Below are 26,086 nucleotides of genomic sequence, written 5' to 3'. Positions count from 1 at the left end.
CTCTGTTTTAAGATCAATTTATAAATATATTATATAATCTTTAACATGTTCAAATTAACTCACCTTTTCACCTTTCTGGCCCTGGAAATAAACCCAAATGAATGATAGGATTAACGGCCAATTATCAATGAAGTTTAAACCAGGATGCAGATAAATTAAAGACTCTTTGTGCTGCTTGAAACAAACAAAAAGCAATAAGAATGTATATGTCTGGGATTTTATTCATTAAGTACCAACCTTCACACACTGGGAGAGGCAGGGACCCTGAGGTTTGACCATTTCCTCTGGGTCCTCAGTCGGGGTGTCCAGCTGAGCAGACTGACGATGGAAAACAAAGGGGAAGGGATTCAATTATGCACCGGCCATTAAAGACCATAGTGGCAGAGAGCGGTGTTTAATGGAGCCGCCTCGATGTCAGCTGCAGTCACACCATGCGCCGCTCGGACGTCAAAACTGGCCGAGTGTTTCCTCCCACTGAGTCTTTGTGTGGGAATTAAAACACTGATTGCTTTTTACATTTAAGTAATAACATGGGGACTATCCATGGCTACACATCTGCAGAGGGGCTGTGGACGACCTCAGCTGTACATCTGTGACTGCAGCGGCATTTTATTAACATGTACAACGTCATGTTCAATCCCCTAAAACAAACTGTTGTTTTAAATTGCATAAAAGTACAAGGTGTTGTTTGAAATGTCTTCTTATTGAGGATTCAAATAATGAGACAGCACTTTTCCCTTGTTTCCTTTGTTACCTCATCGTGCAGTTTGAACTCGGACAGGAGCTCCTCACTGCAGATGGTTTTGATAAATTCCCTCTCGATGGAAGGAAAGTCGTCAAACGTCGGCGAGAAGAAAATGTTCTTGTAGCTGGTGGGAGCCGCGATTTTGTTCAGCTCATCCATGTCTGCGTTGGAAACTCCCACCGCCAGGACGCTGACGCCTGCAGAGAGAGACAGATTCAAGACAATCCAGAGAGGACATTGACAAGCCTCTACACTCTAGACACACGTTAGAGGCTTGGCGATGACGCCGACTGACCGAGAGCACGGGCAAATCTGGAGGGAGGCAGCACATCGTCCTGGGCTCTGCCGTCTGTGATCAGGACCAGAACATGAGCCACATCCGGCCTCATCCCCAGAGGCTCCTGGAAGAGCTCCTGCAGGACGTAGCTGATGCCTTTTCCTGGGGACAAGCAAAGGAAGAGCTGAAATGATGACTTGATTAATCAATTAGTCTATCTACTATATTGAGGATTACATTTTTTGTTTCAAATTTTTCAAAAATATGTGCAGTTTCTCGAAAATGTAGTTTTGCTGCTTTTTCTCTATTTTGTATCTATTAACTAAACATATTTGGGGTTTCGAAATATTTGTCATACAAAACAAGACTTGGAAAAACATCAATTATGGACAAAACATTTGATTGATTAAGTTTTATTTCGTTATACTGAATGTTGGCAGACTATATTCACATTCACAGCAATTGTCTTGAACACTGTGGGCTCCCAAATTAAAAATCATTTCTTTATCATGTTCATTGATGTTATTCAGACATTTCTATGATCATTCTACGAAAAGAGACGATTATATGTAACATGGTGTTTTTAGTGGAGCAGTTTTTAACACGTTATTTTCTCCTGATTATCTTGCCTGAAACTAACCACGCCAGCAGCCACAGTTAAGGTCAAAAATAATGATTTCGATCCACCAGTAAGACAATCAGTCGAGGCTGTGACGTGAACTGTCTACCCCCTGATGTGCACACATGCGAGCGTGAGCGTCACTCACCTGTCTTGGTGTTGCCTCCTCCGTAACGCAGTTCCCTGAGCGCCCGGAGCACAGAGTTTCTATCTTTGAAGGCGTTCAGACCGAATTCGATTCGGGGCTCGTCGCTGTAATGAACCACAGCGATCTGCGAGGAAATAGAGGAGTTAAAGGTGAGAGATAGGACAGTATAAGATGTGGGTTTATTTGAGACTTGGATTACAACCTTCTGCCCAGTTCTTTCACAATGAGATCAGACTTCTTAACCAGAAACCAACACGTTACAATCAGCCTCTTTGTTCGGATCCCGTTACCCTCCTAGTCCTGTACTTACTACTCTATTAAACACTTTAAAACTCCTATTTTTGCGTGTGTCTGCCTCCTGGTTCATGCTCTTGGGGTCCAGCTATTACCTGAAACCTAACATTAGCCTCATCACAAGACGTGTGGCATTGTGCCTTGTTTGTCCTTTCCGCCGGAGTTTTAAATGCGACGATGCCCGTTTGGTGAGAGAAATGCACGTCGTGTTCCTGCTGACGGAACTGGTCCGCACGGTCGACTCACTGCTGCAGTTTGCAGGCGTCTATTATCGTGTGAAAATCACTGTAATCTGCTCCCGTTTGTAATTTGTCCTGACACTCTAAAAAAAAGACCATGGCCAAAGATAGCAAAGTATAAACCCTAAAGTAAAAAGAGAATACAAATAAAAAAGGTTTTCACTGAGACTGACCTGTGTTCCCTCGGGACCAACCACAGGGAAGTAGGTGGTCACACGGAATATGAAGTCCTTCATCTTGATGAAGTTATTAGCACCAATGCTGGAGGACTCGTCCACTAGGAATATTATGTCTGCTTTGCTCTTACCGCATGCTGACAAAACACAAAACACAGGAAGATTTAAGTATAAACCTTAATCTCACATATATTGTACTTGATTATAAAACAATATATCCACTGCTGGGATCACAGGCCTCAGGTCACATGTTTAAATACCTGGTCGTGGTGGAGCTGTTGTCCCCGTACTGACTGTGGTTAATCGAACGAGGGGGACTGTTGCTTCTTTGGCCTCAATGACTCTTGGCCGAGCTGGAGGCTTTGTGGTGGTTATTTTTTTTTTAGTGGGCGGCACGGCGATGGGTTGCCGTGTCGTCCTGCCGGCCTTCTGACTGCCGGTGGCGGCCTTTGAGGCAGGCGTGATGCGAGGGAGATGTGGAGCTGCCGTGGCGGCCACTGACTGGGCCGACACCCCTGGAGGTTCCGGTCCCACTAAGAAGCAAAAGAAATAAAGTTATTCAGGGTCTCTGGAGGGGAAAGAGTCATTGCTGCAGCAGCAAATTATACAGCACAAGAAAATAAAAAACTCTAACAAGTAAATCCATTCTGAATTACACAGGGAATTGTGGGTTTAAAACTTTGGAGCTTGTTGCACTTCAGTGGGTTTCACAAGTTTTTAATTGATACATTTGTGTTTGAAGACTTTAAAACTTTAGTTTGAAGCTGGTCATTTACAAAATCAGGTTGCACCAAGGTTAATTTTCAAAGACTGATTCCGTCTGGATTTACTCTGCAGTCAGAACAGAGCACAGAAAACAATCCAACCAATGTGTAGACTGTAACATGTTCAAAATGAGGATGTACGAGGGATATCACAAATATATTAGGAGTATTCATATCCTGTAGAATCAGTAGGAATGTTGTAGGGATTAGAAAAGTGCAGTCTTACATATCCTTTGATACACAGTGCTGATAGGCCCCTCCACTTCTCCGTACAGAGGTCTGATGGTGAAAATGTATGTTCGGCCGTAGAGGAGGTCGTTGATCTTAAGGGAGGAGGAACCAGGGCCCAGCGTCTCTGAATTGGTCTCCAACACTGGAAAGACACAAATATTATATAGAAAACTGTGTTGGATGGTCATTTTCAGATCAAAGTGCTAAACCATGGGTCAATGGGAATGGAGGAATTATGATATGACTAATGACATTTATCAAGAAATGAAATGGATTAGGACGTTCTTTATATTTTTTCACAGGAAATGTGAGCCTGTAAAAACTCTGGATACACGACAAGACGTGAATATTGGTTTTTCTGCATGTTTTTCTTCATCTCTCCCTTTTCCCCACAAGTGTGATTAGGCTCAGACTCAATACACATTCCAATAACATGTGTCATGCTGCTTCCACTTCAGACCCTGAGGGACCAGTCAACTCATACTGTGCCTGGGATTCATCCAAATTCATATTGGTTTTAAATCGATGCCACCATAAACAAAATAGTGTTGATGACAGGGCTCAATACTCAACGCAATAACACTCCCACAATATGAGAATCACATTTTTTTTGCGTGACACCATTTGACTGAAATTTGCATGAATGTTAATTCATTGTTTCATTACAGGGGTGAAACTCTGTTGTGGTTTTCACGCTGACCTGAGATGTGCCTCCAGGAGAGAAGGTAGCCTGAGACGCCAGCGACTCGAGTCCAGTTCAGAGCGGTGCTGCGGTCCGTCGTGTTCAGAGCAGCGAAGCCATTCACTTTGGGAAGATCCACTGAAACACACACATAAACAACACATTCATAATCAAACAAAAAACTCAAGTGAACGGCCACATTTGACTCACTAACACCTTTCCTAAAAACACTATTGTTAATTATTACTTTATAGACCAATCTTAAACATTAACATTTTTCTCCCTTGATAACATTTCTAATTTGTCAGCTCTGAATATCAGCATACAATTCTGAAAACATATTTTTTATTACAACCGCAAATAAAGAAAAGAGATGCTGAATTAATAATGTTACTCATAAGGAAACTGTTTTCAAAGTGGGTCCTGAATCGATACCCACTCCTCCTAATAACCTCTGTATCAATCATTAGCTTCTCGACAAACATGAAGGAACTAATCTATCAATTAAGAACATTTTAGACCAATTTATAAGACTAATTTGTATAACAGTGATATAACGGTAATATAACAGAATATCTGCTGTATCTCCCTCAAAACTCGAGAACGCGTCTCATACTGCTCCTCAGTATTTGGAGCAGGCAGAACTCACGGGTCCTCGCAGTGACCAGAACCGAGCTCCCCTCCCTGTTGGCCACCATGGACGACACCTGGATCTTATAGGCCGCGCTCTCCCGCAGGTTGCGGATGGTGAAGTTGGTGGAGGCGGCAGATGCCAGGTGGAACTTCTCAACGCCCCCTAGAGCAGGAAATAATATCATCCAGCACAGAGAGACAATGGGTGTTGATAACAGTATTGTTTACTCATTTATGGTTGAACCTCACACAACGTTTAAACTGTGAGCTGAGACATTTTACTATTATGTAAGAAGTAGGTTTATTTAAAAAATGAAGCAAATATCCAAGAAACCTTAAGGTTTTTAGTGCGTAAATTTAAATTCTATACATATAAATGAATAAATTAAACATTTAATAAACATTTTAATGGTTACAAATGTCCATTTCTCAGGTTTTACCATAATACTGTGTCAGCACACATGGTTTACTGTTTAAAAGTGGGTGGTCTCTTACCCAGGAAGGGGATCCAGGAGATTTTGTACCCAGAAGCCCCTGGTGTTTTGCTCCAGGACAGGGTGAAGAAGTTCACTCCAATGTCCACGACCTTCAGTTTCCTCACTGCCTGGATCGGCTCTGAGTCCGAGACAGCAGCTGGAAAAAAAACACCACATATATATATAACATAACAACTGATGTTATTTGCATCATTGTCTAATTTAATATCATATAAATATTGTCAGTTGAAATCACGATGCAAAAAAAAAAAGAAAAGACGTATCCAAAATGTCTGAGCTGGATGAGCTGGTATGGCTTCCCCCCCACACACCCTACCATTTATCAGTGAAACAAACTTGGCCCACACATTGACTCAGACAGTGATAGAACGATAGCAGCCCTGCGACTACAAGTGACAGCGGCAGGAACTGTGGTTAAAACGGGAAAACCAAAAATACATGACACGTCAGTCAGACGAAGGAACCACATGGGCGCCGCGGCACGGGATGGAGAGCTTCCCCGTGCCTGCCCATTTAATTACAATGGGCTGCACAGCTGCACAAAACCCCTTTAAAATCCTCAGATGAATCATTAATAAGTAAAGATAAAGTGTGAGAGCTCACTTCTCTTCTGTACCTGTGAGCTGAGACAAGGAGAGTTCTGGTCCCTCCGAGTTGCCGTACACTGCAGAGATGGTGATAGTGTGGGTGGACTGCGGGTTCAAGTCCTCGATGCGGTGGAAGAGAACACTGCGGTCCAGGTAACGGGACTGCAGGCTGCTGTCATCTGCAGGGGCACAGCCACTTATACATAAACATGACTGGTATTTCCTCATAAAGGGAAGTTTTGGTTTATAACGTAAAGGCTGTAGTAGAAGAAGCCAAGGTTAAAGACATTACCTGTGTCCCAGGTGAGTTTGTACTCCGTGGCCCCTACGATGGGACTCCACTCCACATCTATGGACGTGCTGGTGTGGGACGTCACCTTGAAGTTGGACACGTAGCCCAGAGGAGCTGAGAAGAGGAAGAAACATCAAGAGCCCGTTAATGACACTATTTGCTCTGTGCCATTGAGAACTAAGGTACATGTGTGCAGATTAATTTCCTGGGACTAATAATACTGATTATCTTTGAAGTTTTATGAATTGGAAAAGGTGTAATATTTTGTATTAGAGTTTTGTGCCAGAGAAGTGAGGGAAAAATAGGTCAAGTTAAAATAACAGTGACTGGGGCTCAATGGCACGTACCACATGTGACAATAGGCCCACGACTTGTCAATCAAACAAAGACAACTCAAAGACAAGCGTCATAGACAGGCGTCATAGTTGCTGGATGAATGACAGTACTTTGTAAAGAGAGGAACAGGACGACTGTGGATGGTGCGAGTCCATTCAGAGCTCCAACAACCCTGATACTCACAGGTTCTGAAGGTGGCGCTGATACCCGGTCCCACCAGGGATCCAAACAACACGTAGAGAGTCAGGACATACTCTGTATCATGGGCCACGTTCTTCAGATGGTGGTCCGTGGTGCTGCCATTCAAAGCCAACTGCCTGGGACGGTCCCGCCCGGTAAACTCTGTAAACACAGATAATAGAGTTCCTGTTGCTTTGAATTGATTATCGCTCCAGTGTAGCTCTGGCTCAGCGCCAGTGCCTCCTCCCCTGCAAACAACATCCTCCTACTGTGTTCCCAACATTTGTATTTCATCAAAGGGAGTGCCCGTCCCATCTGTCACATCCTGCTGGCAGACCGGTGGAGGTGTAGATGTGTCTAAGGTAAAAGCAGAGTCGTTTCAAAAGCTCTTGGCAAACTGAGTCTGTCACTAAGGAAATAATAAGAGCATGAATGTGTCCTTTACTCTTCTTCTCTCTGACGTTTACATCCTCCCACTTGGCTAATTCATACAAAATAACAAAACTGTCACTGTTATCCAGCTGACACCTAAATTTCGCCGGGACTGCCGCCCCACAGATTCTAATTGAAAAGTTAACTTTCTCCGGCAAAATGCAGTAAAAGTTAACTGTCTGTGGTGGAAAATAGGAATTAAGAAACTATTATCTCACAGTGGCTTAATACATATCATACAAAACATATGTCTCTGACTGTCTTTTACGAGAGGAACCCGCTCAACCACCCAGACAATTAGGATTCTGCTGTTCTTAGACAAACTAAACACGGATAAGCAGAGTTACATTATTGTGCATCATAGAGTAAACTAAAAAACGTATGTTCTGCTTCATCTTTGACTGAATCTTAAATACTCTTCGTGAGCCATCTTGCCCTTCTTTCACTTCTCCTAAGATTTCTATTGATTTGCATTTCAATGTATTCCTGCAATGCATTATGGGTCTGCATGCTGTATCTTTAAAAAAATGCACAGAACAGAACTTTATCACCATATGAACATTGTTGTGTGATGTAAATAGAAGTAGGTCTAAAACATGTGATTTACCTGGGGTGGGTCCCCAGGCGAGTCTGTATCCTGTGGCCCCGGGGACGCTGTTCCACGAGATGACGGCAGAGCTGGTGGTCACAGCCGACACCTTCAGGGTCTGGACTGCGCTGCTCTCCACTGACACAGGGACAAATCACAAAGGTGATTCCTTTCTCCTATGATTTTCATACTGTAACCGCTCATGCATGCCTTTATGTACTTTATTGTAAACACTCTAGTTACATGTCTTGGCTTTGGTGGCGGTGACGGGGCCCTCAGTGTCTCCAAAGATGGGGTTGATGGTGATGGTGTAGTCAGAGCCTGCGTGGAGGCCCTGGATCATGTAGAAGTTAAAATTGTCCCCAAGGTTTATGTTCTCTATGTGATCATCTAAAAGACAAAAAATGAATGTGAACGTCATGAATTAGCAGCAGTATCATCATCATAGTTTACTTTAAGGTTACTATAAAAGATTAAGCTCTAATATATAAAAAACATGAGTGTAAACACGGAACCTGGAGAAGCCCACGTTAGACGATATCCTGAGGCGCCCCTGACTGAAGTCCACCGCGCCTGGACGGTGTCTGTGGTGGCGTTTTGGACCAGGAACTGCTGAACTGGCACCAGCTTCACTGTTAAACACAACCCATCAAACACACAAACGTAAATGTAATGTTTCATTTGACTTGGTGGGCCACAAAACCATAATGGTGACAGAAAGTGCGGTTGATTGAAGTAATGTAATGAAATCTTTTATTTCTATAAATCTGTATCAAAACACAGGCCCCAGATACATCTGTCTAGTGCAGCATGAAATAAAAGTAGATGTATATTTGTATATATGTAACAGACCTAATGCTTACTGGTATTTATACGTACAACAACATCACCCCTCTGTGGATATATTGTGGTACTACACCTTGGCTTTCTTATATTTTATTTCTTGAGAACTAATACATAACTTTGTCCTGTTGTGGATCAGTTCCACGTTCAGAGTAATTAATAATTAAAAGTGTTACAATCACTAAATAAAGAGACCTGGGTGTGTTCCTTGTTTATGTAAATGACCATTATAATGGCCTTTTGACTCAGGTCATTAAACTTACACGTCTTGCCCACTATTGAAACTGTTTCGCCTGTTCCCTGCGGGAAATCGGCGTAGATATTGATAGTGTACTTCTTGTCCTCGTCCAGGCTGTCAATCACGTGAGAGGAGGTGTCGCCAGGAAGCAGCTGCTCGTAAATAAATCCCGGTCGGTTGGCTGCAAAACAACCATAAATACAAACAAATCAATAAGCAGGAAGTATACCTTTCAAACGGATTGTTTCTGTGGTGCTGGCTGCCTTGTGTGAGATTAAGTAGGTGAAAGGCAGCAGAACTGACGATGGTTTCCATTCAGCAAATATATCCGAGTTAAACACGGCTAAATGAAGTCAAGTGTCACTTCAAATAAGGGGTATCTATCCATACTCTGAAATACTTCATATTGACATAAGTCTCTACAGTAGTTCGGGTCAGATGATAATAGCTGCATGGTGCAATGTTAGCATACATCTTGGGATGAAGAGCTTGAATCCGTTGAGCTTCCCTACAGGAGGCGTCCAGCCCAGACGCAGCGAGAACAAACCCTCCTCGATCACACGGAAGTTTGACACCTGGGGTAAAGGGGCTAAAAGAGAGCGAGACTTTGAAAATACACGTGCACACTCACGCATATAGAATTTGTATTTTCGAACAGGTTCAGGAGAATGTACTTTTGTGTGACACCTACTTGTCTGACCGGTGATGGTCACAGAGTCTCCTATGAGGTTGGGGTAGACGGCATAGACGGTAAAGGAATAGTCTGTTTTAGGATTCAGATCTGGGACCAGTGCTGTGCTCACGTCTGCCTTCAGATCGATCTGTCACACAACAGCAGGAAAACAAGGGCTCAGCGTGCGTGTGTGCGTGCGTGCGTGCGTGCCGCGGCGCGTGCGTGCGTGCGCGTGACTGATCAAGACAGATTGAATCGGAGTAGATGAAACACCCAGACCCAATGCAATGACACAGGGATACTCTTCTGAACAGCTTGAATAAAGTATCCTTATGCTTTGTTTACACTTCTATCCAATTCTCTCTTCTCCATTATATTTAAATTGAGTCATATTGTGCCTTATGATGCAGAGAACATAATATTCCTCCTGTCCGTCTGGAACATGATTCTCTCCAGAGCACAACTGCAGCAGTATCACGAAAACACACAATCACAATCACAGCGGGGATGTTGTTGAAAAGCAATAGACACATTCTAAAAAAACGAAAAATTGATAATCCCCCGCTCAAATATGATTTTTGAATTAACTCAACAACAAATATTTAATGGCATTATCAACTTTAAGTATTTCCTTCAATTAACTTGATTAAGTTTCTCGTGCACCACAGAAATAACCGTGTCAAGTTTAGAACAGGGTCTACATTACAATTCAGCAGGGGTTCCATCTTAAACCATCTGTCCTGAAAGAGAGGGTTTGTAATTTGCTGAGACTTGTTGGCGTTATCAGAAAATGTGTATGGAACAATTTAATGCGACTTTTCGTCACTCAAATGTAATGATTCCTCTCATAATAATGAATGGTGTGTGACTGCGGCTCAGGGGTGTGAGTGGGTCGTCCACTAAACAGTTTTTTGGTGGTTTGGTCCCTGGGTGAATGGATGAATCTGACTTGAATGGTCAATAAGACTAGAAAAGCGCAATATGAAATGCAGCCTTCAAAGAAAGTGGGTGGCAGTGGGTAAAACTGCTTTAAATTTGTGCTATTTAATTTTATATAATTAAGCAAAATAGATTTACTGAACTAATGATAATTACTTGGCACAACTTTTTTGTGTTGACCTTCAAATACAAAAATCCCCACTGTTGATGTTCATCCCACTAATGCAATCTCGTGGCGATGGCGTTGCCCAGTAACTCGGCACCGAGCGATGACTCAGTGAATTTCAGCTCAGTGCATGTGACCTGCAGTTCTGAGTTCGGGGCAGAGATGACAGGTCGCTGGGATCGTGAGGACGTAAAGCGCACCTGAGGATGAACATGACCTCCCTGAAGAAATGACGGACGATGTGAATGTTTTTCAGCAGGAAATCAATCTTTATCAAATGGAGGGAAACGTTATATTACAGAAGGATTCATAGACGTGTCAGGTGCTCCATCAAACCCTCAAATCCCATATCCGTCAATGTTATTTCCTCCAGCCCCTTCAGCACAATGTGTCATTCGCCTTCATGCTTCATTTTAAGGTCTGAACTTCAGGTTATAAACTTAACTTTAAAAGTCTAAGTTCCACTGCATCTATACTCTGACCTACAACAAATGGTCACATCATCAATTATCAGTTGTAGAGTCCAGTGGTCCCTCACCTGTCTCTGCTGCAGCGGGAGGAGCTGCCCCCTGGAGGTGAGAGGGGCGACCAGGAGGCGATAGCCGGTGACGTCGCCTGTGGCCTGGCTCCACGTCAGTCTGAGGGAGCTGTGGGCAAACTCACTGACCTGCAGGTCTCTGGGGCCGACCACACGCTCCTCAACTGGAGGTGGGAGGTGTGGGAAGATGGATGAGGAAATGTACAAATACATAAAAGTGTATGAGTGAGGGGGAAATGCACATGGGAAAAGGAAAAAATGCAAATGCTGGTCTTTGCATGAAGCTGGTGTGAAAGATAAATCCATCTTAATGAGAAAAGCTTCAGTGCAGTGTAAAATAAAACAAATCCATTTTTCACATTTTATAACATGTTACATGGTTTATAAGATGCAATTCATCTATATAAAAACGCATCAGCTGTCAGCATGAGGGCTCTGCCTGGAAACCAGACCAAGGGGCCAATGCAATTTGAAGGCAGCTACACAACTTAAGACTACAATCTCATTTTCCTTTAATTGAACTCACCAGGTTGGGAAGTTTTCACAGGACGTGGTGGTTCGGAAGCTGTGACGCACACTCTGCGGGACAGTTTGGGAAGGACCGGCTCCAGCAGGGAGTAGTCAGCAGCCAGCAGGAGGTGCTCCTCGTGGGGCTGGGCTACAATCCTCCTCAGCTCCGATTCATCCGCTCCCCACACACCTGGAAACAGGAGAAACCAGGAGTGTGATACAGCAGCAGTTTGCCTTCAAATGCTCAGTCCCATGATATTTTAAAAAAACAGTAATATTGAGAATAATGCGACAGGACGGGAGGATAAAAACATTTGAAAACAAGTCATTCCAATGTTTGACTTCCTCTCTGTTTGTGTTTTCTCCACATACCTTCACACAGACATCACAAGGGGGAGCTGTTGCATTTTTAGTGGTTTATTCCAAACTATAAAAAAGCTGCAGACTCCCATGATGAAGATGCATGTTATAAACTCTCAGGCTTAGTCCTATCTCAAGTTATGTGTGTGTGTGTGTGTGTGTGTGTGTGTGTGTGTGTGTGTGTGTGTGTGTGTGTGTGTGTGTGTGTGTGTGTGTGTGTGTGTGTGTGTGTGTGTGTGTGTGTGTGTGTGTGTGTGACAAACACCCTTTCTGGGCTCCAAAACATACTTAAAGGAAGAAAGATAAAATTCAAATAGAAGGAGATGACTGTCGTAATTTAGGCCTCACACAGATAATATAAATGTGCATGTGTTTTTCCTGTATGTACAGAACACGCATGTCAGTCCCACATTGCCATATCCAGCCTTATTCGTGCTACACAGGCTCATTGGCTTCCCACTAGTACACGAGAGGCGTGTGGAGCCAGCTCTCTGCAGGAATGATGAACGAAAGGAGCACGCCTCGGTGTCAGAGGTGCAGATGGGGGGGGGGAGGGGGACACCGAATCGCCTGATGAAAAATGGCTGCGATTAGCACAGCATCGGCTAATGAGCAGTAATTATTGCACCGCTCCCAGCAGAGGGGGGAGTGAGTCGTGTGCTTGTGTGCTTTATGCATGTGTGTAGGAGAGAGGGGGGGTGAGATGTGTGTAAGTAAACTTGGAGGTGAAACACATGCTGGAGTAAAAGCTGAATTAATCACTCACTTATTCCTACATACACATTGAGGAGGGGCTTTTATGTTTGTTATTACATTACATACATGTATTAAGTGCAAACTAAAACCAGAACAATATACTGGTCAGCAGATTTTAGCAACCAGTATTTGGCCCATTACAAGAACCTGATATGACTCCACATGCATATTGGTATCTGCATGTATGTGAGCCAGTATGTAAACTTTTATTTTACAGAATAAACAATGTCAAAAAGATTTGCATTCATGTTTGTATTTTACACAAAGAATATGTTAATTTCCTTGATTGAAGTTCTATACATTTTCTTTTTATTTAAAGTCATTTAAGTTCATGTTTAAACTGTAAAATATCAAGCCACAATTTAATTTCTTTGTCATAAGAGTTATATAAAAACATCGTAGACTATATTAGTTATAATGTGTTTAACAGCTGATATATCAGTATCAAGAGCGGCCCCCCAAAATCCATATTGGTCAGGATCTACCTATCATAGATATATCATGTGTTATATCTACCCTGTGATAGACTGGTTACCAGTCCAGAGTGTACCCAGGTATACCAAGGGTATATTTATATATGTATTGATATTATAATTTGTGTTACTCCCTGAAATTGGTATCACAATGGGCACCAAACATCCAGTAAGGACTCTGGATTCTGCATAATCCTGCATGACTGTGCTCAGACAAACAACAATCTCACACATACTCACAAGTACCCACACTGAATCCAATGAATTCCAATGTACAGGACATGAATTTCCAACTGCAAACACTGATGATAAGAGGCGGCAGAGCTCGGATAAAAATCTGAAGGGTCGCCGCACTGGGGATGTTGAAGGAATTCACACACTCACCTACTGCAAAGAGGGAAATGCCGTTGTCAGCCGCAGCTGTGGCTGTGGCGTCAACTTGTTCGTCCGAAGGTCCATTTGTGATCAAAACTGCAATCTGTGCTCAGGGAAGAGAGGGAATTACATTAGAGGAGTCATTCAACATGACATATACAGGAGAATAGTTAGAATATTGTGATTTTAATGTCAGTGGATGTCATTTGTCAAATATCCGGTTTCTTTATTCAAATTTGCAAAGTAAGAAGTGCTAGAGAACAAGTTTTCCCCATTGTTAACAGGATGTTAATCTTCAGTCTTCATAGACATAGCAGCCTTGCTCATAAAAGCCTCTATGGACTTTTGACATAGTTTGGCTCATAATTAAATACATCAGTTAAAACAAATCTAAATTCAAGGATGCCGGCTCGCGAATGAGACCGATAATTTGCTCATTACGCAAAAAGTGTACTCGGTTCATTTAAAGTTCAGCGCTCAGTCAATGACGGCGGAGGCTCGAAAGCATCAATGTGAGAACGCAGCTGCTGATTTCTGGCTCTAGAATTTAATAAATCTGATAAATCCCCAATTCTCTGCCTTCCCACGTCGAGTGTGCTGAGTCGACCGGAATGCTAACCAGCTGTGAGACCACACCACAGACTGTCAGAGGGATGGAGCAAACTGAAAATGGAGATCTGTTGGAAACAAAGGGAATTTGCTAATTCGAGAGGCACCTATTAGATGATACATTTAGTTAAATCGCTGATTATTGTGTCTGGTTTAAGTCTCAAGATTGGGACCAGCAGCAGTTCAGATTCAGAGCAGGTCCTTGAGCATCTGGCTGATCAGGTTAATGTCACCACTTATCCACAGCCACTGAATCGCCAATTTAAACCCAAAGAAAAAGACAAATACAAGTCTGTTGCCGGTGCATCTCAGTTTGTCACTATATGGTTGAATCAGATTCACGGCTGTGTGGAAATAGGAGAACAGTTAGTTTGGTTTGTTTTTCCATTGCGTCCTGTGGAGCACACATGCAGACTGCTGATAGTTATTTGCCTTCCCAGTGGGACTGAACCGTAGGGAACATGCATGTTGCCGGCCGGGTGGAAGCAACAGTCTTAGTGGGTTGTGATGTCAAATCAGCGGTTTGCCTGGTGCTTGTGTATCCACACTTTGAGAAACGTGTACACAAATAAGATCACGCTTCAGTTTTTAATGAGCGTATGGAACTTCTGTGGTATCGGCCGGTACCCTCGATGGGTACATCACATGATCACATCCCTCTGGGTGAGGTGTCGTACCTTTGGGGCGTGATCCCGACTGATGGCGGGGCTGAAAACAGGGTCGACCAGATACTGGAGGGCAGAACCCATCCTCCTGGATCCACCGTCGTACGGGAGGTCCCTGATGGCTCTGAGCACCTCCTCCAGGGAACTATAGTCTGTCAGAGCGATCCGCATCCTGCAAGGGGAGGATTACCGAGGGAAGGATTACAGAGAAGACTGTGGACGTGATGGAGCAACTACTACGAACATTGTTAGGTGAGTGGATTATTCAGCTTTTATTTGTTTTCCCAGAATATCAGAGTTCAAGGGATTTTCACAAAACTGTGTTAGTGCTTGTGCTTGAGTGTCACCTCGGGACATCCCCAAAGACAGTGACGCCGAAGCGGACCCCCTCGGCTCCCACCACACTGTCCCGGAAGGAGGAGATCACGGCCGAGATGAAGCCTTTAACTCTGGAGAAGCCGGTCTGACCCACACTCCACGAGACGTCCACCAGAAAAACTATGTCTGCCTGCACCACCGTCCTGCATGCTGAGGGGAGAAGAACGGATGAATCAGTGAGTGCGTGAGTACAAAAGGAGGAAGAAGCAAGGATCTGACAAAGAGTTAAATGCAAAGTAAATCTTTTTTTAAGGTTTAAGGATTCAACTGTTGCCCTAAAGATGTGTTTTATTCCCCAGCTGACCACCAGATAGCAGTCTTGTTCCATCCTGTTGAGGATCCTCCCATCCTTTGCCTCTGCTCTGCTGCCAGAGCACCACGCAAATCCTCATGAATGTTTAATGAGACACAAGTGAGCCAAAGAGACTATCAATATTCTGAGCACTCCAGCAATAAAACTTTAGTGGAGCGTTGAGGAACGCTTAGAATAATAAGGTAAACGCACCCGAAAATCAGGGTCAGTCTCCTCGCTCACGCAAACAATCACATTTTGGATAAAGATGTGCTGCATGTGGGAGGATCCAGATGCTTTTTAACATGGCGTTGAGAAGCCACACACACACACACACACACACACACACACACACACACACACACACACACACACACACACACACACACACACACACACACACACACACACACACACACACACGCCTAAGCTCTGGAATCTCCTGATGCAAAGGCCTGCACTCATTCCCACACACTCCAGACAGAAATCTGCTGTGTCCGCAAACACCCACCAAATCAATATACTGGCATTACATATGCAATAAACCACAGTGACGACAGCATTGATTAGACTGGCGAATAAAAGAGATTGGCGCCGCTGATTGTTTGGTAAGTGATAACTATACGCTTCTCCGCTACGTCCTCTGTTTCATTAGCCAAGCTCTCTCCCCTCCATTATCTCGCCCCTCTTCCCTTGGCGGTCATCCCAGGATGCACTGGGGGTGACATGTGTCTCCAGCCCACCGGCGACCTGACATTGTGTTCCCCCTCACGCACAGAGGGAAACTAGATATTGTTGGGAATTCAATTTTTGGGATTGTTTCTGCAGATGGATTCAACACTGATGCTGATTCCCAGGATTCAACAATGTCCATCCTTCCCAGTCCCAGTCCCATGTAGGCAGCCGACCGCCCCGGCATGCACATGTGGGCTGTTCCATTCACCGGGATACATTTTCTACTCCAGAGGTTTCTGCAAGAGCACATGAAATATGGCGGAGGCTTTCAAGCTACGGAGCAGCTGGAGGTTTGTCTCTGTCAGACGGAGGCAGACTGAGGGAGAAAACAAGATCAATTATCCAGAAGTTTGTCTGTCTGGGCTGGCAGGTGAGAACCACATGCCTAAGATAAGGAGGCAACACATGCTGAGGGATTAGGCATGGTCTTTCTTGAAGGTTATCTATGCTGATATCGCAAAGGCTGTATGCACGTCTGTGTAAAACCTCCATCGATTTACGCATTAGACGTAGCTCAGTGGCTTCAGCGTGTGCTGCAGAAAAATTCTGCCGGGAGAGAAACACGCATCAGAAATAATGATGCACTGCTGCAATTAGCTCCCGACGAGATCAAGAGAAGAGATGTAAACCATCACAGAGTCCGAGAGAACTCAACAGGCCGTCAGGTTCAGATGTTATTCACACAGAAGAAGGGAGGAGGAGGAGGAGGAGGAGGAGGAGGAGGAGGAGGAGGAGGAGAAGAAACTGCAGTAAATTGCTGAGGAGCCCAAACTCTCAGAGAAGCAAGGAAATATGAAAAGATAGAAAGAGCAAATATTGACAAAGTTTCAAATGGTCGACAAGACAAATGCGCGTTCCCTCAGGATCTGTTTCCAGTGCCATACCCCCATGTGGGCAAGTCAGTGCCAGTGGATACAAACAAGCTAATCAGTCTCATAACGTCGTGTTTCCAATTTGAATTTCGTGCAGTTCCTAATATCGTTAAAAAAACAAAGGCACAGAGAGAACAGTAGAGTCTTTTAGGAGCCATAAACTGGCTGCACTGTAGAAATATTTGCACCTGCTGGACACAGAGTCATGGGTTGAGAGTTGCATGTTTGATTTGGCTCAACTTGTCATTCAGACAGGGGGGGTCTGTGATCTTAGTTAACTTCTCAAAGATGCTAGAAAATAATTTGTGTTGTCGTGTAAAATGTTAAAGCAAAACCGAAGAACAAAAAAAATACATGATAGTAATACCGTATAGTAATAATAACCATTTTTTACAAGTTCTTGAGTATATTATGTTTTTTATTTAGCAGTTTTATTCACTACTTCTATATCCCAGAGGAAGCTCACAAGCCCGTTGCCCTTGTAAAGCTTTTGCGGCCAACTATTCTCTGCAGGTTCGTCAGAGCATATTAACAAAAAACAGCTATTTACTGCTTCTGGAAAGGAACATTTTGTGCCATAAAGCAAAAACACTGACCTACAAGTGGCTGGAAAAGCTCCACGGTTCAGATGATTCCCTGAGGATCCCTCCCAGTGCTCATTTGAGACGTTATCGATTAAAAAAAATATATATATATATATATATGTACACAGTAGATTAATGGAGCTTTAAGGTGTCAAGCTGTCCTTATGATTAAATATTGACCACTGGCATTTGAATTAACACTGTCAATTAAACCGCTGCAAAGGAGGCGCAGCTTCAAAAACATCCTCTGTCTATTTTTATCCTCCCCATAATTCTGCCCGACAACTTTACCAATCACTTTCTGCCAACCGCTCTCCAGGTGGAGGAGATCTAACTTCTCATTGGTTCTTTGACCTTTCGGTGACATCCAATAGCACCTGAGGCTAAGGCTCTGTATCTAGGGGGGGGGTTGAGTTTGACAGGCCGGCAGACCGAGCTCTGTACTGTACATGAGGCCAGCAGATGTTTGAATTCCCTGACTAGACACAGTCTGGATGGTAACTGGAGCCGGGCGGGCGTCTGCCCCCTGTGTACCAATCCAGGTGTGGAGATTTAATGATGGAGCACCCGCACAGGCTGTGTTCATGGAGAATCTGCCCTTTCCGTGGCCCGAGCATCTGAGTCGTCTAATTCATGCGCCCCGTGCACATTTCTGACAATCAGACATATGGTTCAGACTCAGAATTAAGCAACGCATGGCGCCATAAGGTGGAGCTTGACACGGAGGAAGTGACTGCAAAACACGGAACAAAGTGAAGAAAAAGGTGACTCACTGAATAAATGAATAAGTAAGCGAGGGAGTGAGTAAGAGGAAAAAGTAAAGGGAAGAAGTGTGATGCCGCTGTGTGGGACAGAGAAACTTGTGTTGTCATTTACCTTCAGTTTGTGCGGTGACTCTTTGATGGGAGAGAGACAGGGACAGTAGGAAGATCCACACACAGGAGCAGCCCATACTCTTCCTCTCCTCCTCCTCTTCCTCCTTCGATCAGCCGCTCCTCCTCCTCCTCCTGGATCTTCTCCTCACAAATCCCCTTACTGAATTCCACTCGTCGATCATCAATTCAAACTCTTCTCTCCTTTTGTCTGAAAGTATAAAAAAATGAATAGAGGATGGAAAAAGTCATTAAAGGCACTTGAAGATAAAAAAACTTAATCAGCTACTTTTAATTTGTTTTTTGCAGAAACACATTGTTACCTCCGCCTCAGAGATTATGTTTTCATCTGCGTTTGTTTGTTAGCAAAAACTACCAAACCAGTTTCTGTGAGATTTTGTGGAGGGGTGAGGAATGACCCAATGAAGAAACCATTCAGTTTTGGTGCCGATCCAGGACTGTTTTCACTTTATTTGACACATTGGATGTGTTTTGGGAAATTTCGGTTGATTTCTCAGAGAATAGTTCTTAGATCTTGATGAAAAAAAGCTGGCATGTTTATGATCGTGTGCAATTCAGTGCATTCTAGTTAAATAAACAATCTATAAACTTCTTCATGCAGCTGCATTGTTTAATATCCATTATCTATACCGCTCACGCTTGGGGCTAGAGCTGAACCCAAGACACCGGGCAAGAGGTGGGGCTGCCAGGGTACCACAGGGCCAACACACAGAGACAAACAACCTTTCACCCCTATGCACAACTTAGAGTCTCCACTACATGTCCTTGTGGACTGTGGGTGGAAGAGAACCCAGAGAAAACCCACGCAGACATGGGGAGAACATGCAAACTCCACACAGAAAGACCCCCCCCGTGCCAAACCGAACCGGGAACCTTCCTGCCGTGAGGCGACAGCGTTAACCACTGCACCACCGTGCTCGTGTTTACTATCCACTGCATTTACAACCCACTGTATAGTTGGTCTAATACGGGCCAATATATCCAGGTTAGCACTGTGTTGTCCTGGCTCCCGTCGCTGTTGTGTGTAAACAGTTTTACAACGGATTCCAATGACACAGAGGAAATAAAAGCATCAAAGGGGCTTTTAAACTGTCCAGTATGAGCCCAGTTATTAAAAGCTGTTATTGGGAAGTGTAAACCAATGCGGACATTAAAAGTAATTACTCCAATAATCTATTGCCGTTGTCGGAGCCTCTTCCAGATTCAACCTGCGGGCTGAGCTGGACGCATGCCACTGCTTTGTTGACATTGCTCATACTTTTTTATCGATGGGGGGAAAATGTACCTTCAGGCTTGTTTTCCTAGACATACGCACACATTTAAACACGAGAAAGGCTCATGTTGTGAGTATGGAAATGTCTGATAAGCTCAAAGAAGTGTGAATAAGCGAAAAATCTCCCATGACTTCAAAATGAGTTCACACTGGATATATTGAAGTCAAACTTTGTGCTGCTTCCAGACACAATATGGATAAAAACAACTGATCAACCTGATGAGTCTCGATCTCTAACAGTCACCCATGCAAACTGTTGCTGTTAGGCAAGCCGCTGCACCACCGTGCCGCCCTCCACCTTGAACATCACATGAAAAGAGAGGAAACGCATTGACCTGTTCAGTAAATTCAACCAGACAAGGTTTCGAGGAAGCTCCTAAAGGATTCCACAGATGCAAAAGACGTTTGGACCAGTGATTCAAACCTATGAGCCATATGCACCTGTCCGACACTGCGATGCCCCGGAACTCACAGCTGCGATTATCTCCAGAGGTTTAGGCCGAGACAGCCCGGATAATCGCTTCCAGTGCCTGTGTGCGTACTCGGTCCAAAAGAAAATCTACCACCATGTCAAATCTGCACTAATGGACCCCAAGTGTGTCTAATGACAGTGTCCACCTGCCCTCTGCTATGTTCTGGTTCTGGTGTTTCATGCTTGCATTGCAAAATAGTGAGAAAAGGCACGGTGGGAGTTAACTTCTTATCCCGACTCACGTGTGGGGATATCGATAACATACAATTTCAAGGACAGACACAAATACCCGACTTTTATCTGTGATGCAAAATGTGGGGGTTTGAATTCCTGCTCGACAGCGATCATATTTATTTTTGAAGCATTTTGTTTCCACGCGCTTTAGTTTAGCTCTGTCTTCAACGATACTTCAGGACAAACACTATCAGCCGTGGACGTGTAGGAGACAGGTGAACGCAGATGATCTCTGGAAGAAACAACATCAGGACGGGGAGGGGGGGGGGACATTTCAAGACGGATGAGCCTCGGCGGTCAAAGCACAGCGGTTCTTCACGGCAAATCTAGATGGAGGCAGAATATTAGCTGTCCATGAGAGTAAATGGAGGTACAGTAACGCTCGGGGATACAGAAAAAATCCTCCTCTGTCTCTTCCCTCGACAGACAGAGGAAACTTTGGGTTAGCATGAAAGAGATTAGCCCCGGAGCTACAGCTTTTGACTTGGCACGACGCACTGAGTGGAGGCAATTCAGTCCCCGCTGAGACGCCGCGGCCGCGTATCATCCGTCACCGAGGGCTCGGGAGGTGACATTTAAAAAGCGAGCACGGAGGTGAAGGTAACAGGAACGCATGAACAAAAACAACAAACTACGACAACATCCAGTTAAGCGAGTGCAATTAATGCCTGGGCAGAGTAAATCAAGCACTTAAATCAGTGCACGACGTGGTGGCAAAGGAGCTATGCAGCAGTGAAGGATTATCCCGTTTGAAATGAAGGAACTTCCATCGGAGAGCAACATGTTCAACGCATTAACTGTGATCTAGGGAAATGGTTCGTGCTCTTATGTTTTACATTAGCTTTCTAACCCCCACGTCTACGAGTGTGTGTGTGTGCGTGTGGGTGTGTGTGTGTGTGTGTACGGTGCGGGCATGTGCTGTTGTAAATTCATAAGCATCACACATCAAAGCGAGATCTGCCTTCACTCAACTGCTTTACATGAGATGAAAACATGGCAGGTTTCTTTTCGGCTTTAATGATTCACGTTGCTCTAATCAAGCTGTGCACCGATACCTAATCTCCAGTGTTTCCCGATGAGATCACATTTCAACTATTAAAATAACCAACTAAAAAAAACAGATAAATGGTAATCCGTTTGAATTCCAGATTATTCCTGGGTGGGATTTGTCTAACTGGTCTGACGGAGCCTCTGCAGGGTTTGAACCCTTCTCCCCCTCATACCAACGCAGATCTAAGATGTGTCTCTGCACGTATCGTCTTATTACTGTAGCGCGGAGAGAGAGGGCCGACTCAAATGTGCCTTATCGAGACTGACAGCCGGCGTAGATGCATACAGTTAATATCTTGTATCCAAGCGACAGCGGGACTTTCAAAGAGGTTTGCGCGGGTGTTCAGCGAAGCAGCAGGTATGCAGAACCCGAGGGTTTTTACAAGGGCTTCGACGTGATCATCACGGGCAAACGGGAGAGAAGCTTCCTGAAGTTTTAGTGCAGCTCAAATGTGTTTCTGCAGTTTGAAAAGATTTAAAAAGCAAGACCCACCTGAAAGTAAACAGCGACAATACTAACATGCATGATAAAAGTTATTGATTGGCGCTACAATCAAAGACCAACTGAGGATCATGGGAATTGGTTTTGCAGGTATTTGGTGCAAAAATCAAATTCTCTAACCTGATGATGACGGCACTGGACCAAAGGTCAAGGGGTCACCAGAGTTAACACAGTTTAACCATGAATTTAAGAGTTTTATGGCAATCAATGAAATCTTTAGTGGGCCCACCAATGGACAGAAAGGCTTTGCCATCCAATAATATCACACGAGTCCAAGTCAGGAACTAAGACAATATGCTTGTAAACACCCCACATCATCAGAAAACACTTGTACAGGACAGCAGCCATCACTCACACCCTGCTGGGATCATAAGCTCTGTGTGTCCAGGCCTTGCCAGGGAGGAACCAGGTTTATTGTGTCTGAGGCCTTTAGTTTATCACTGCCGCCAAGAGGATTAAATACTGTAACAAAATGAAGTTTACTGGCCCCGGCCCTTATGCTCCCGCTCTGGTCCCTATCTCGTCTTCTCACACACACACACACACACACACACACACACACACACACACACACACACACACACACACACACACACACACACACACACACACACACACACACACACACACACACACACACGTTCACACATCGCTTTCCCTGCAAGTCTAACGGGACGTCAGCTATTTCTACATAAGGATATTTTCCACCTCACCACTTCACAGGCGGGATTATCCCTTTAGGTGGGAAACAGTGAAAAGGCGCTCACACACACACACACACACGCAAGCACACACACTTTCCAGAATACATAATAGTTTGTTGACACACATGAACATCTACAGCTAAAACAGACTCAAATAAAATCCTATGCACTCATACACAGCTCATAAGCTGCAGCACATACTGCCTAGATATCACATTTGCAGTCAACCAACTCAGACAAGTCCATGCACGGGGGGGGGGAATAATACAATTCCTCCTACATAGTTTCACCTCAGGACGATGCTCTCACATGACTGTAAAACTGCACGTCATTGTGTTTTTATGCTCCGGGTTGAATTTGGAGGAGTGAAATCTTTGCATCGACTCCCGACTCAGGACGTGTGCACTGCATGAACAGAGTTTATCGTGTCTACTTGCTCTCAAACTTCGTGAAACGGTTCCTTTGTAGCAATTACTGCAACTCAACACTTGGAAGCAATTGAGACGAGAAAAGAAGCGGACAACAAAAGCACTAATATCACAGAAGTAATGCTGCCTAAGGAGAAATTGCACTTTAAGGAGCTGCAGTATAAAGAGTGTTGGCGTTTGTCCAGATACTTTGGCTGTAACAAGGGTATCTGGACAGTTAAGAACCCTAAACTCTTCGGTAAAGCACCATATTAAAGTGCAGTTAAAGTAATGGGTTTTGACTACGGCCCTAAATGGGCCCTCACGTTCTCACTTACCACCGCAGACGAGTGAATCATCATTATCTTCCAAATCCAGACGACCTCTCGAGGGCTGAGAGATGAAAAAATATATATATCCCTAAATATTACAACAACAACAACCAAAAAAAAAAAAAGTTTTATCCGAGAGAGGCAGAGACGTAAATGAATAAATCAAACTTCCTTGGAGAGGTGCACGAGATACAGACGACTGTATCCAGTCGTCTGTATCGGAGGAACGGAGGAGGTAGGTGTGTTTGAGAGCGTGGAAGTGTGGTTGACTGACAGTTTTTTTCCTGGGCTCTGCTGAAGCGCAGAAAAGTTTAGGGAGAGAGAGAGAGGGGGGGGGGTATGAAGCTGCTGCAACCTGTTGGATCTGAGAGGGAGAGCGAGACAGAGAAGAAGAGAGAGAGGCAGAGAGAAGGGGAGGTGGGGTTTATTGGTGAGCTTTGACCCTGCAAGGAATGCATTACTACAGTGCTACAGTACATGCGAGTGCGTGTGTGACGGACAAGCTTCCACCTCGGGGGGGTAACAGAAGAAGCAGCGAGGGAGAATGATGTCAAAATACTTGGGAGCTAAATTAGCCGTGATTAGCTGAATCTTCCCCTTGAGTTGAAGGAATGCGAGAACACAACAGAAACCAACGCAAACTTGACAACAGCAGTCAGCCAACAAGGGAACTGTGCATGTTGGTGCACATTATATTCGTGGTCCCACGTCTTTTACGGCTTGTTTCACTTGTGGTGGTAAAGGATGTTTTGGTTTAAAAAAAAAAAAAGAAGCCTTTTCACAATATTCTATTCATCCAACGTTAGATTACGTAGCATCAAATAAAGTCCGAACACGGCCAAGGTCAATTTGTTGAAACATGCGCTCTTGTGTTCCCCACATACCTTTGTGTTAAAGGTTTGTGTACTAAAAACCCATAAAATATAAACCCAGCCAAAATATCTTGTAGAGCAAACGCCTTCTCAAGACAGAGAGGACGGGAACGAGGATAAATCAGTCGTGTTTTACAAGCACGTCTCAGTGTGTGTGTGTGTGTGTGAGCTTGTTAATGTGTGTGTTTTGTGTATATTGAGGGGCACTGGGTCACCTTTTAAAGGTGGACCCCAGGAATGTGGTGACCAGTTTAATAGGGTTTAGCCAGCTGTCAGTGTTGACATGCTATAACTCAACACGCACACACACGCACACACACACACACACGCATGCGCACGCACGCACACACACACACACACACACACACACACACACACACACACACACACACACACACACACACACACACACACACACACACACGCACACACTCCTAGCTGTAGGATGTGGCTGAGGTGCAGGTTCAGATGAATGTGTAGAAACGGGAGGAGGAACAATCTACATTACGTATACAATTACACGACAGTATCTACCATTCGTTACTGCCTCACATATAGGAAATTATTATAGCTTAAAATTAACAAGCTAATGACGTATATGTGGTAGATAGACGTATTCAGCCCTGCCACCCAGCTTTGAGTTCTATGGGCGTGTTATTTTAACTTTTGGGAGCGGCACTACAGCCAAAAGCTGAAGGTGAAGTGATATTTATTATCCCATAAATTGTGTAACAGCCAGGTGCTAACAAACACACACAAAACATCATGAATACAACATTAAAAATTAATATCTGACAGATACAATAAAGCACAGGATCACTACATAGGGAGACTCTGCAAGAACAGTGCGCTAGCAGCATCGATCGTGCCAATTCAGCATATTATTTGCCCTCTTGAAAGATTTAAAAGATATTTCTGTGTTTACAACGTGTGGACAAAATGCTCTTTTTTATTGAGTACACACTGATTACTGTGATTTGATGTGAACGTGAAGTATGTTGACAAGTCGATAGCAGAACATGTCAAAGGCACAAGCTTGTGGCAAGAGTGTAAATGAACGTCAGACATCTTCTTCCAGTCTTGATGCAAAACGAAGCCCTTCTATAGGGAACGGCATCGGTGTGAGAGATGTATTCTGACGTACGGAGGAGGAGGATGATGCTGGTTTGGCCTCGGGGCCGTCTGAGCAACACGCCGCCCTGCAACTGACCTCAACGTGTTCAGGGAAGCTCAGGAGGCGGCATCAGTTCAGGACCACATCACGATTCCCTCCCGATGCTGTAAAACTGGGCCTGAACAGCGAGAGGATCCTCCGGTGTCGGCGTCGACAGTGATTTCCCCTTAACATAACATAACTTTAACTAACATTCACCAATTTACAGTCTTGATGGCTTCCTGAGCTCAATTACGTCACGGGTGAGCGAAGCCTAGCTGTGTTTGAGCAGCAGGTGTAATTAGGTATAAAAGGTGTTGCGGATCTGCCGGGGCTGCTCCGATAGGGAATATTAACTAGCCCTGCCTCGGCTAATTGCGCTTTTTACTCCAAGTGGGCCGCCATAAATCTCGCCTCCAGTCGAGAGAGGCGCCGGCAGCGGAGAGGAAGAAGAAGAAGAGGCAGGG

The 26,086-nt window shown here is 44.3% G+C and overlaps 1 protein-coding gene across 1 annotated transcript in view; it reads right to left on the bottom strand.

Annotated features, from left to right (window-relative positions):
- The window catches only part of col7a1l (collagen type VII alpha 1-like), a 49,251-nt gene extending 25,369 nt beyond the window's left edge, over positions 1-23,882 (bottom strand). Inside the window, exons 1-27 of the mRNA XM_035147765.2 lie at positions 23,601-23,882; positions 18,604-18,810; positions 15,214-15,394; positions 14,879-15,038; positions 13,602-13,695; positions 11,645-11,818; positions 11,119-11,282; positions 9,494-9,623; positions 9,275-9,391; positions 8,828-8,983; positions 8,237-8,353; positions 7,965-8,111; positions 7,740-7,859; positions 6,704-6,862; positions 6,185-6,298; positions 5,922-6,071; positions 5,304-5,441; positions 4,825-4,971; positions 4,194-4,313; positions 3,489-3,635; positions 2,759-3,031; positions 2,496-2,635; positions 1,790-1,913; positions 1,041-1,184; positions 755-942; positions 238-318; positions 64-81 (exon numbers count right to left, since the gene is read on the bottom strand). Of these exons, the coding sequence (XP_035003656.1) occupies positions 64-81; positions 238-318; positions 755-942; positions 1,041-1,184; positions 1,790-1,913; positions 2,496-2,635; positions 2,759-3,031; positions 3,489-3,635; positions 4,194-4,313; positions 4,825-4,971; positions 5,304-5,441; positions 5,922-6,071; positions 6,185-6,298; positions 6,704-6,862; positions 7,740-7,859; positions 7,965-8,111; positions 8,237-8,353; positions 8,828-8,983; positions 9,275-9,391; positions 9,494-9,623; positions 11,119-11,282; positions 11,645-11,818; positions 13,602-13,695; positions 14,879-15,038; positions 15,214-15,394; positions 18,604-18,679 (3,579 nt within the window). The 5' untranslated portion in view covers positions 18,680-18,810; positions 23,601-23,882. The remainder of the gene's footprint in view (positions 1-63; positions 82-237; positions 319-754; positions 943-1,040; positions 1,185-1,789; positions 1,914-2,495; positions 2,636-2,758; positions 3,032-3,488; positions 3,636-4,193; positions 4,314-4,824; positions 4,972-5,303; positions 5,442-5,921; positions 6,072-6,184; positions 6,299-6,703; positions 6,863-7,739; positions 7,860-7,964; positions 8,112-8,236; positions 8,354-8,827; positions 8,984-9,274; positions 9,392-9,493; positions 9,624-11,118; positions 11,283-11,644; positions 11,819-13,601; positions 13,696-14,878; positions 15,039-15,213; positions 15,395-18,603; positions 18,811-23,600) is intronic.
- Positions 23,883-26,086: the final 2,204 nt, after the last annotated feature.

This window comes from Hippoglossus stenolepis, chromosome 22 (assembly GCF_022539355.2).
Source record: "Hippoglossus stenolepis isolate QCI-W04-F060 chromosome 22, HSTE1.2, whole genome shotgun sequence".
In the NCBI taxonomy this organism is placed as follows: domain Eukaryota; kingdom Metazoa; phylum Chordata; class Actinopteri; order Pleuronectiformes; family Pleuronectidae; genus Hippoglossus; species Hippoglossus stenolepis.
The sequence above is the reverse complement of the archived record's forward strand: the minus strand, read 5'-3'. Positions and strand labels throughout refer to the sequence as shown.